This window comes from Mus pahari, chromosome 2 (assembly GCF_900095145.1).
Source record: "Mus pahari chromosome 2, PAHARI_EIJ_v1.1, whole genome shotgun sequence".
Classification (NCBI taxonomy): Eukaryota; Metazoa; Chordata; class Mammalia; order Rodentia; family Muridae; genus Mus; species Mus pahari.
In genome coordinates this window covers 16140822-16151533 of record NC_034591.1, presented here as the reverse complement: position 1 = coordinate 16151533, position 10712 = coordinate 16140822, and the positions used below count along the sequence as shown (strand labels likewise).

Sequence of the window (10712 nt, the reverse complement as noted above, 5' to 3'; positions counted from 1 at the left end):
GGGGCTGAGGGGGCTGAGGTGGGCTGAGGGGGCTGAGGTGGGCTGACAGGGCTGAGGGGGCTGAGGTGGGCTGAGGGGCCTGAGGGGGCTGAGGGAGCTGCTGAAGCCTGGTTTAGAGAAGAGAGGAAGGCAACCAGACCTCTTCAGAACAGTGGTGCATGTGCAGTCCATTGGAAAGATGAACCCACAGAGGAGGTTGAAAGACTACCTAAAGCAGGCAGAGGAGGAAGTCAGAATGATATTGTGCTTTAGACAAGTGAGGGTTGGTCAGCTTGGTTACACTAGACAGACAGACCAAGTAATGGGAGCTTAGAGAAGTACTCATCCACCTTTTTCAATAGAATTGTGTTGTTTTGTTTTGGGGGAGGAGTGATACATTTCCTTTCCTAGCTTGTGACTTCCCTTGAATATTGGTACTTTTGTATGGTATAGTTTAGAAAAGAACCATGTGACTCGGTGAAGATATAGAACCTACAGTTAATAGTTCATAGAATTCTTTGTTAATTAAAAAAAAAAAAGACTTACTGATGATTTTTGTGTTGGACTTCCTCAACAAATTATTCTAAATTATTTTTCCCTAACATTCTAATAGCACCAAAAGAAATGTGGGTTACAGGAAAAATGCGTTGAAATGGTTTGTTCCTCCTGAAAGTTACTCTGCTTTCCAGCGCGTGCTCTGTGACTGTGCTGTGTGCATACAAACCGCATGTGTGTGTGCACAAATGCAGCCTTATACCCTGCTGTGGAAACCTAAGCGTGTTACACAATGTTATTTACATAAATAGCCTCGGCTCTTCTCTTCTTGAGAAATTGATCCATTAATTTGTTACCTTCTTAATCCTCTCTAGCTCCTGCTACAGCTAAGGTCTTCTGGGCTTCCATGTGAAAACCATCTTCTGTTGTTGGGTTTGGCCCGTTGTTTCCCCGTGAGCTTGCTAGGGTTTGAAGCCGTGGAAGAGACCAGGTGCTGGAGGTGAAGTGCCAATGCTGAGGAGATACCACCGTAGCCATGGTGCCCAGTGGAAAGCAGTTTGGTCACGTGGCAGGGGGCGGAGTGGGGTGAAGGCCCACCGTGACCGAACTAATTGGTGCTCTGTCCGGGCAGAGCAAGTCCTCTCCAGGCCTTAAGGACTTCTTGTCCATCGTGCTGTAGCTTAGCCATGGAGATTCTTGCAGGGTGGACCAGCCAGCCATCAGACTCCTGAGGTCACTAAACCTTTTCCAACAAAGACCTTGATTTTCTCTTGATTTACAGCTATGGATAAGATCTTTGATTTAGCATGTTTATCTTAAAGTCTGCAGGCATTCTTTATAGAGACCACTGGAAAATTAGTTAAAAGCTGGGCAAACTATGAGACCTTATATAATTTTATAGGTTTTTAAAAAAATGATGTGCAGGATGGGTTAAGACATTCTCTGCACTCATTATAAAGTGTTAACGTGTGTCACCAAGATAGGCATGATTTCAAACATTGTACTATGGTACACAGAGGCTGGAACAGGGGGATCAGGACCTTGAGGCTCCCTGGGCTATATAGTGACCTTGTCTCAAAGTAATAATAAATTAATAAATACATCTAAAAATTAAAATGTGCTTCTAAGCTGAAACGAGAATGACTTACAGCATTGTGGCTGCCAGATAAATTATAACATATTTGCTCTAATGTTCACATTCTATAATGCCTGGGCTATTTTTTCCAGGCTTTCTATAAAGTTAGGTGTCTCAGAAGGCAAGCCGGGTGAGTTATGAAAAGACAAACCCCATCTTATCTCATCGCAATCGGTTTCTCTAGCCTTCATCTACCTCACTCTCAAGTGCAGGACGCGGTTTGCTTATGAAATCAGTCAGATGTTCACCGGAGAGATCAGCTGACCATGCATGTTCCCTTGAATATCCTCTTTTACCAACGAGGAACATGATTCCACCAGCAGAGATGGTGATTTTATTAATAAACACTTCTAATAAGAATTTGGGCAAGTTAGAAACATATTTATAGGTGGCTGAATGCTGAACTCCGTGGTAAAGGTGAATCCTCAGAATTCCTGAGGCTCAGCGTTCAGTCTCCAATATATAAAACAATTACTAGGAAATACTGAAAATAAAGCGGGAACAGTTAGTACAAGGTCTAAAAAACCCATAGTTAGTTCAAAACACTTCTCCAAACTTTTAGCAGATTTAAATGGAAAGCTTGCTAATAAGGCAAAAGCTTTAAATAAATACCAACTAACAAATCTAAAATGAAGGACAGAATTTTAAAAGCCATGTTTAATAACCTATTTAGGCGAGGATCACCAAGAAATACTAAAATCATAGTTTGTTGTCAAACTGTATCCTAGCACCCTAAAAGAATCGCACCACAGATTTAGTAAATAAGGAAAAATATGCTTTTAATGGAGCCATGGAGTAGTGAACCCTAAGTCAAGTGTCCCAGCAGCAGCATCCCCAGGTGTAGAACAGCCTGACACAGGGACCCCCAGGGGATGTGGCAGCACTCAGGCGATATTAAAAAACCACACCAAGGCAGAAGCAGACAAATAGAGGCTACGAATCACTGTACATATTAACTGGCATTTGTTCTTTAAAATATGTCCTGGGCTGGAAAGGTAGGTCAGTCTCAAAAACCATGAGGACCCAAGTTTAATCCTCAGAACCCCATATGGAAAGCTGGGTGTGGTGGCATGAACTTATGACATCCCAGCCCTGGGGAGATAGAGATCCCCAGAGCCTTGAGGCACACAGGCACAGTCTAGCCTAATCAGCCCTCCCCACAAACAAACATTGATTATACCAAGAAAACCGGCAGCACCTAAGGAAGATGACATCTGAGGCTGCACACATGCACACATGCACACATGAACACATGCACACATGCACATTCATATCTGAAGGAGTTAGGTAAGGGATACGAAGATATTCCTTCTAATACTCTTTGAACCTCCCTATAAATTTGAATGTTTTTAATATAGAGTTGGAAGATGTTTTATATTTACATTGGTGGTGTTCCAACCAGGGGTAGGATGACTCAGCCAGAGCAGGCACCCCCATCCCAACATGCTCCCCACCCCAACCTTCAGTAACCAGTTCATTGCCAATGTCTATCTACATTAGCTAAACAGATCCAGATGTAAATCTGGGGGAAATGTTCAGCTCTCAAAGGCCTTGTGTGCACGGCTCTGTTCCTGGCAGGGCTCTCCCTCCCTCCCACTGATCCCAGTGACCCCAGGCTCAACTACTTCCAAGCAACTCACATTTTCCAAATGAAGTCTCTGCTCATGCCATTTCCTCAGCCTGAAAGGCTGTCCCCATTATATTTATTGCTTGTCAAAGTCACAGTCTTTAGGCTTAATAAAGCTTTCCTCCTCTTTGGAAGTTCTGCTAGACCAACACCTTCGCCTTCCAATTGGAAGTAGTCATACCTACTGAGTGGTCCTTAAACTTCTCTCAAAACACAATGCCCTTTTTCCCCTTGCATTTGGTCACTGTGCCACAGTGCTTCCACACCAGGGAAGCTTTGTCTCCCTCTGTCACACTGTGGGGTACAGATTTCTTAGGATGATGTGCAAGGGACTTGGGACTTGATGCCTGCTTTCTTTTGAATCCTATGCCTTGAGACCACATCCCTCAGTGAACCGGATTCTATACTATAAGCTTCCTTCCCTTTGATTCCTGGGTACTTTGGCTCTCTGTCCTTCAGTGCTGTGGCTATGGAGAAGCAAAATGCTTGCAGACATGCAGAGAACCCAGCGTTGTGCATTCTCACAAGGCTGCGGTTCTGTTGGTAGCTCATCAGACCACCACACTGGCCGTTTTCCTGTGTGCCACCTCACTAGGCAATTTAGCCTCTTTTAAATGTTTTTCCTTATATTGAAACTAGTTTCTTTTCTCATATGGTTCCCTCTCTCTCAGTTTCTCCCCACTTCCCCTCCCATCCAGATCCACTCCCTTTCAGGCTTCTAAGGGACAATAATAAAATATAACAAAATATAATCGAACCCAAACTGTCACATTGGAGTTGGTTAGGACAAACAAAAGAAAAAGAGTCCAAAAGAAGGCACAAGAATCAGAGACCCACTTGTTCAAACACTCAGGAATCCCATGAAAACACAAAAGTGGAAGCCCTAACCCAGACACAGAGGACCGTGTGCAGAACCTAGCAGGCCCTGAGCGTGTCGCCTCGGTCTCTGTGAGGTCATATGAGCTTTGATCATGTTGGCTTAGAGGGTCTTGTTTCCTTGGTATCCTCCATCCCCTCTGGCTCTTATAGTCTTTCTGCCTTTTCTTGCACAGGGAGCCCTGAGCCCTGAAGGGAGGGACCTGGTGGAAACATTCCATTTAGAGCTGTATTTTTCAAGGTCTGTGCTTTGCATATTGTCTGGCTGTGGGTATCTGTATTTGTTCCCAGCTGCTGCAGAAAGAAGCTTCTCTGGAGATAGACTTAGCATCTTTTTATACCTTAGGAAAACAAGCCCTGGCCTCTGCCCTGTAAAAGGACTCATTTATTTGGCTGACTTTGGGAGAATAAGAAAGACTTCATAGTTAAATACCAGAACTCCGCAGCAGCAAGGAGGTACCAACTGCTCTTTGCTGACTGAGTCCCAGCAACCCCATCTTACCTGATTTTCCCCGCCCCCCCCAACTCCAATCTCTCCCATAGTTAAACCTTGGAACCAGCCAACCCCAAAACAGAGCTAATACTGACAAGCCTAGTAGCTTCCTCCTTTGGAACAACTGACGTGTGGTTCAGGAAGCCACTCACTGCACCGTATAGCTCTACACCTTGCCATTCGGTTTCACTTCAGTTGTGGAATGCTGGCCTCTGAATATGGCAGCCACTATGACTTTAGTCAGTGCAGCTGCCCAGGAGAGCCACAAGATCAGGTCACTGACATCCTCTCATAAGGAAGTGGGAGGGTCCTTCGACCTTCATCTGAGATTCCAACCACTCATTCCTTCTCATGCGCGTCCATCTTAGCTGTATGGAACTGTCCAGCTATACATGGTCTTAGGAGAGATGCTGCAGTATGTCCTACTGTGGGGAAGTTGCCATCCATCATGGGATGAGGTTTTGGTGATGCAGCTATTCGAGAGTGACGAGTGCTCACACTACAAGCGACCCCTCCCTCATGCTCCTGAAAGCCGGCTAAGTAAATCTGTTCACCAAACAGACTTGTGCGGGGTTGTTACTTTGTTCTGTCATTGATGTGTGCAGAGTGAACATTCACGTCTTCCCAGGAAAGCTTACCGTGACAAACGCCTTAGACTATTCTGTTCTCTCTGTTAAGGATGAGCATCCTGCTAGCTTTTCAGGCGGCTCTAACTTTCTCTAAGACTGTCCAGGTAGTGTTACCACCTGTTACTGATGGTCAGGATGTGGGCTGGGGCTTCCTAGGCTCTTGGCTTCTTACTCAAAATCTGAAATGAAGGCTTACACAGACTTGCAGAAGTAACAAGGAAAGCCTATTCAAAGCAAAGAGACAGGTCAGGTGTCCTGCCAAGAGTGTCAGCTGGGCCGGCCCATGAGGGAAGGCACTCAAGGTCCCCACTGTTGATTTGGGTTTAATTTTATAGTGTTCAAATTAAGGTTTTGGTCACCGGATGTGTAGTTTGGGTGGTCCTTTCTTTAACTGACAAATTTTTATTACATAAGCCCTCATTGGCTGTGTGTGTCATTCCCTACAGTGCAGTCATATGCACACCCAATTAGGGATATGCATAGGATGGGAAAGAAAATTCACTTAGAAGATGGAGTTTGTCTTATAACACATGGCCCCAAACCAGTTAAGGCCATGTCAGCCATCTGTTTTTTGTTGATTTTGTTTTTGTTTTTGTTTTTTGTTTATATATATACCTGGATAAACTGGGGACATGTTTGTAGAAAGTATCTACGTTTAATGGTCTTCAGGGAGATCTGTGTGTACTTGAAACTTGATGTAGTGGCAATCTTAGGTCCCTAACAGATTGCTAGTGCATTATTTTGTAAAGGGCTGCTTGTTCACTGTGCGTGAAGGCAAGAGGATTATGCTGCCAAATGCATTGCTAGGAAAGTGGTGTTTGCATAGCCAGAACCTAGCGGAGTCCCAGGCTGCTAAACTGTTCCCTATGCTGGCTTGCCTCAGGCTCACAGGAAGAGGCCTCACCATAGCACTGTGATTGGACCACTACACCCATCTTTCCCTTTTATGGTTATCATGGTCTGTGGTACCCGGGTGTCTACCTACCCAGGCCGTGGATGACTTGGCAGTACAAAACACCTCCTTGATGTCTAGGCTTCCAGCTTCTATATTAGACTTCCATCAGTGTTATGCCTGTTAAGTGAATCCTCAACAAACTGAGCAATTACAATTCCCAGACTTGATACTACAGGTCTTTAAAAGAAAATTTGCAAAGATAACTGCCAGCTGTCTCAGAGAATCCCTCCCAGTTTGGCACATTTCTGAATCTCATAGAATGGAACAGAACACTTACCTACCAGGTGTTCATTAGGGCAATTATCTGAGAGGCTCAAAGTCAAAACACAAAAAACAATTAAGAACGTGTCAGGTTGGCTAGAAGAGGACATGTCTCTTGTTGGCCCCATTGACAGGAGCAGGTGGCACCTACAAAGGTCTGTCTGGTCTGCTGGCTTCCACCTCCTGGTTGTCTGTCAGAGTTGTTTCCTCAGCCGCTGGGCTATATGGTAATCCATGAGCAGGGGCGCACTGACATCAGGACTACCATCTTGTCTGCAGATGACACGCAGGTCTAAGTCTACCCAACAGAACTACGTGACACACAGGCAACATCTGTGCTCATCTCGGGCAGAAGGATGACAGGAATATTTTATTGAACAAATGTTAGTCAATGAAGAGTGTTTATTGAGACAAACAGTTCTAGGCCTGTTTAATTTCATTGGTTTATTTATGGAACCATGCAACCAGCACCAATGTCTACCTCAGAATACTTTCCTCACTCCCAAACCAGACACCTCTGCTCAGCCTGTCTCGCCCTCCAGCTGGTTCAGGCAAGCATGGACCTACTTTTCCATATATTTGCCTGCTCTGAACTTCGATGGAATCACATGTGGTGTTTGAGGTCTGGCTTCTCTCACTTGGAATCCTATTTCCAAGGGTTAGTCACACAGTGGCATGCACCAACACTCCTTTTTCTTACCGACTAGCATTCTGTTGTAGGGATAAATTGCATCTTATTTATACTTCCATCTTGTGGTAACTATTTGTGTGTTGCTTCTGAATACCGTTACTAAGAACACTTGGACACAAGTCTTCTGTGAAGATACGTTTTAAAGATTTATTTATTTACTTTATGTGAGTACACTGTTGCAGTCTTCAGGTATACCAGAAGAAGGCATCAGATCTCATTATGGATGGTTGTGAGCCACCATGTGGTTGCTGGGAATTGGACTCAGGACCTGTGGAAGAGCAGTCAGTGTGCTCTTAACCATCTCTCCAGCCCAGTGGAAATATGTTTTATTCTTAGTTATAAACCCACAGAGTCGTATAACTGCCAGGCCGTGTGGTAACCCTGCGCTTCACTTTCTGAGAAGCAGTCACACTGTTTTCCAGAATGGCTAGTCCACTTTTTTTTTCTTTTTTTGCCAGCATTATATGTGTCAGTTTTCTCATACCCCTGCTTACACTCTTTGTGTCTCTTCTTAATTATAAACATCTTAGTAAATTAGTTGTGGTATCTTATTACGTACTTAAGCAACAGCTAATATCCTAATTCACAGTTGAGTACATGTACTTTAATAAGCAATTATAGTATTAAACATGGCATTCCATTTTCTTACTTTAATTTTAAAGTTATGATTATATTTATTATTATTATTATTATTATTATTATTATTATTATTATTATTATGTTGGAGTGCATGTGCCGAAGCTCATGTGTGGAGGACAACTTTGTGGAGTGTATTTCTCCTTCTCCCTTTATGTGGGTTCCGTGGACTGAACTCTGATCCATCGAGCTTATATGACAAGGGTGTAACCTTAATGAATGTTTTTTGTAAGTAAAGTGTTAAGGAGCATACAGACTGACAAGTGTCTTATTTAACAAGTGGACTTCTGTAGCTAGGTTTTGAAAATTCCAGCTTGTCTACAAAAGTAAAATCTAACTGCTTCAGAGGTCATTCCCTAGAAGATACCTCAAAGGGGAAGAAATACTTTTTATTTTAGAGCTTAGGACACAGAGATGAACTCTGCATGTGTGGGAATAACTCAGCTCTCCAGTTCTTCTAGCATAAAAACAAACCAACCCATATCCACATCTGGAATGCAGGCTGTGTGTGCTGGCTCCACAAGGCAGAGTCTGTGCTCTGACAGGAGGAGCCCTAGCAAAAGGCTCCGCAGTCCTAATGTAGTGAAGGGCAGAGTCATGCCATTTGGAGCTAGTGCACAGGACTATTAGACAAACGGAGATATCACAGTTAGGACACAGGCTTGTGGCAAGTGCTTTCTCTTTTGATCTGGACTTAAAAATAAAATCTTTTCTTTAAATGAAAGTTATCTAAAGGAGTAAAACAAGGTCAGATATTTGCATAAGCTGCTTTCCGTTACGGCTCAAACATTGCACTTAATCATAAACACAAGAAGCACAGATCCCTAGCTGTTTCTGACTCTTCTCCATCAGTGGGCCTTGGATTCACTGAATTGGCAATAAATCCTGCTCGTGTCAACCTGATGGAGTCCTGAAATGATCTTTATACAAAACAAGAACAAAGAGGCTGAGGCTGTGTCTTAGCAGAGAAGCTGGCATGCCTGAGGTCCTGGGGTCATCCTCAACACCAGCAAGCATGCAGGTGTGTGCACACATGCACATGCACACAATGCACACACACACACACACACACACACACACACACACACACACACTCACAGCAGGGAGGCATCTGTAAGCCAATTTATCAATTCATCAGTGTTTACCAGAAGGTTTTGCCAGTCAGTTCTTGGGGAAACTGCCTAGACTAGGCATAGAACAGTCTGCACAGCAACAGACGGGCTCGGGGATACAACCTGCCATTTCATCTTTAAACCTGAAAAGAAAGTAGGCTATTGGTGGTTGCTTATGCCTCTAGATCTTTTAATAAAGATCTGTTCCCCTTCTCTTTCAGAAATTAAGCTTATGAAATGAACTAAAGATTTTGAGGGGTTTTGTTGTTGTTATTGTTAGGAATGAATAAGAACCTACTGACAAATTCCCTTGCTGTATACAGTGCTTTCAAGTGAAGTCAGAGCACTTGGTTCAGATAGCAGTTATCTGAACACTGATAGAAACAGGTGATGTCTTGGGGAGTTTTCTAGCTCTGGAACTCTGTAGCATTTTTTAACCAAAGTATTAGAGATAATTGAAATTTTTATTGGTTTAGTAGAAACTAAGAGTAGTAATTTTCTTACCAAAGTAAGCCTACGCTTTGTTAGATATGAAGAGGTGGGACCCACAATGTACCTTTATTTAGTCTTTATCAATGATCACTCTTCTATGCTATTAGTTTGTAAAAACGGCTCTTGGCTACATCCCATACTAAACTGTACTTACAAAAATGATCTTTATATTTTCAGGGCATGACCATACTTTCCAGACACAGAAAACTGAGGGAAGTTTCTGTGTCTGACTGTGTCAACATCACTGACTTTGGAATTCGGGTAAGATGAATAGGGTTTTCTGCCAAAGGGTTAAGATTAAAAATTAAGCTCCAATTGAATAAACGTTGTAAGTTCCGATAGAATAGGGTAACCGGAGCTGACTCACACACGGGACTGGGACTCACGCACAGTCAACTCCGGGTGTCATGGTTTGAAGCTAAAAGGTTGCTCACGGGCTCCTGTTTGAACACTCAGTCCTTAAAAGGCTATGAAGCCGTTAGGAGGTGCAGCCGGGGCGGCAAAGTAGACAGCTTCACCAGCTCTGGAAGGTCAGAGCTAGCCTGGGTCTGGCCTGTCTCTGTTCCGTGTGAGGAAAGAGCGCTCTGCCATGCCGTGGCCACAAAGACTGCGGCCATACTTACCCCGCCACCGTGGACTGATGTTTCTCTGAAACCATGGCCAGCACTGGCCAGCCTCCCTTGGCAGCTTTTGTTGGGTGTTTTCATTCACTGGAACACAAAGGTGGCTAGTGTGTTCCACTGGTTCTCAGCAAGGCCTCTGTAGCCTAAGGTGACAAAGAAGCTTGGTGGCCTCATTTCCTCCCCGTCTACTCTCTCCTGTCTCTGTGTAAAACTCATAGGATACATAGATGCATTAACTTAGAGAGTGAGGAATGTCTATATGGCTCAGAGTCCTTGCAAATAGCAAAAATATTCTATAAGATAGAATATTAAAATATACAATCTAACCACGAAAACCGTGGGAATTTAGACACTATACAGATATCTAGCAGTTTGGAGGTCAAGTTATGTAAACATAGTTTGCAGTGTACATCAATGGAATGGACAACATGAAGTAAGTGATGGAGTAAGATGGATTGCTCTGTGCTGTAAGAGTTCATGAGAAGGGGAAGGGTCCATAGGTGTGGCCTGAGTAACATACAGCCCTTACATAGTCCACATAAGCCACAAGGAAATGTTTTAGCATCTTAAGCACCTAAATGAGTGGGGGGGGGGACAGAGACAGACAAAGACAGAGGCAGAGAGCAAGAGACCAAGAGCATGTGCATGCACATAAGAGATAGGAGAGAGAGAGAGAGAGAGAGAGAGAGAGAGAGAGAGAGAAGAAGA

General features: G+C 43.7%; 1 protein-coding gene across 2 annotated transcripts in view; it reads left to right on the top strand.

Annotated features, from left to right (window-relative positions):
- Nucleotides 1-10712, top strand: part of Fbxl13 (F-box and leucine rich repeat protein 13) — a 173101-nt gene that overhangs the window by 142452 nt on the left and 19937 nt on the right. For both annotated transcript variants that reach the window (XM_021190074.1, XM_021190073.1), the window contains one exon: nt 9559-9642. In XM_021190074.1, coding sequence (XP_021045733.1) covers nt 9559-9642 — 84 coding nt within the window. The remainder of the gene's footprint in view (nt 1-9558; nt 9643-10712) is intronic.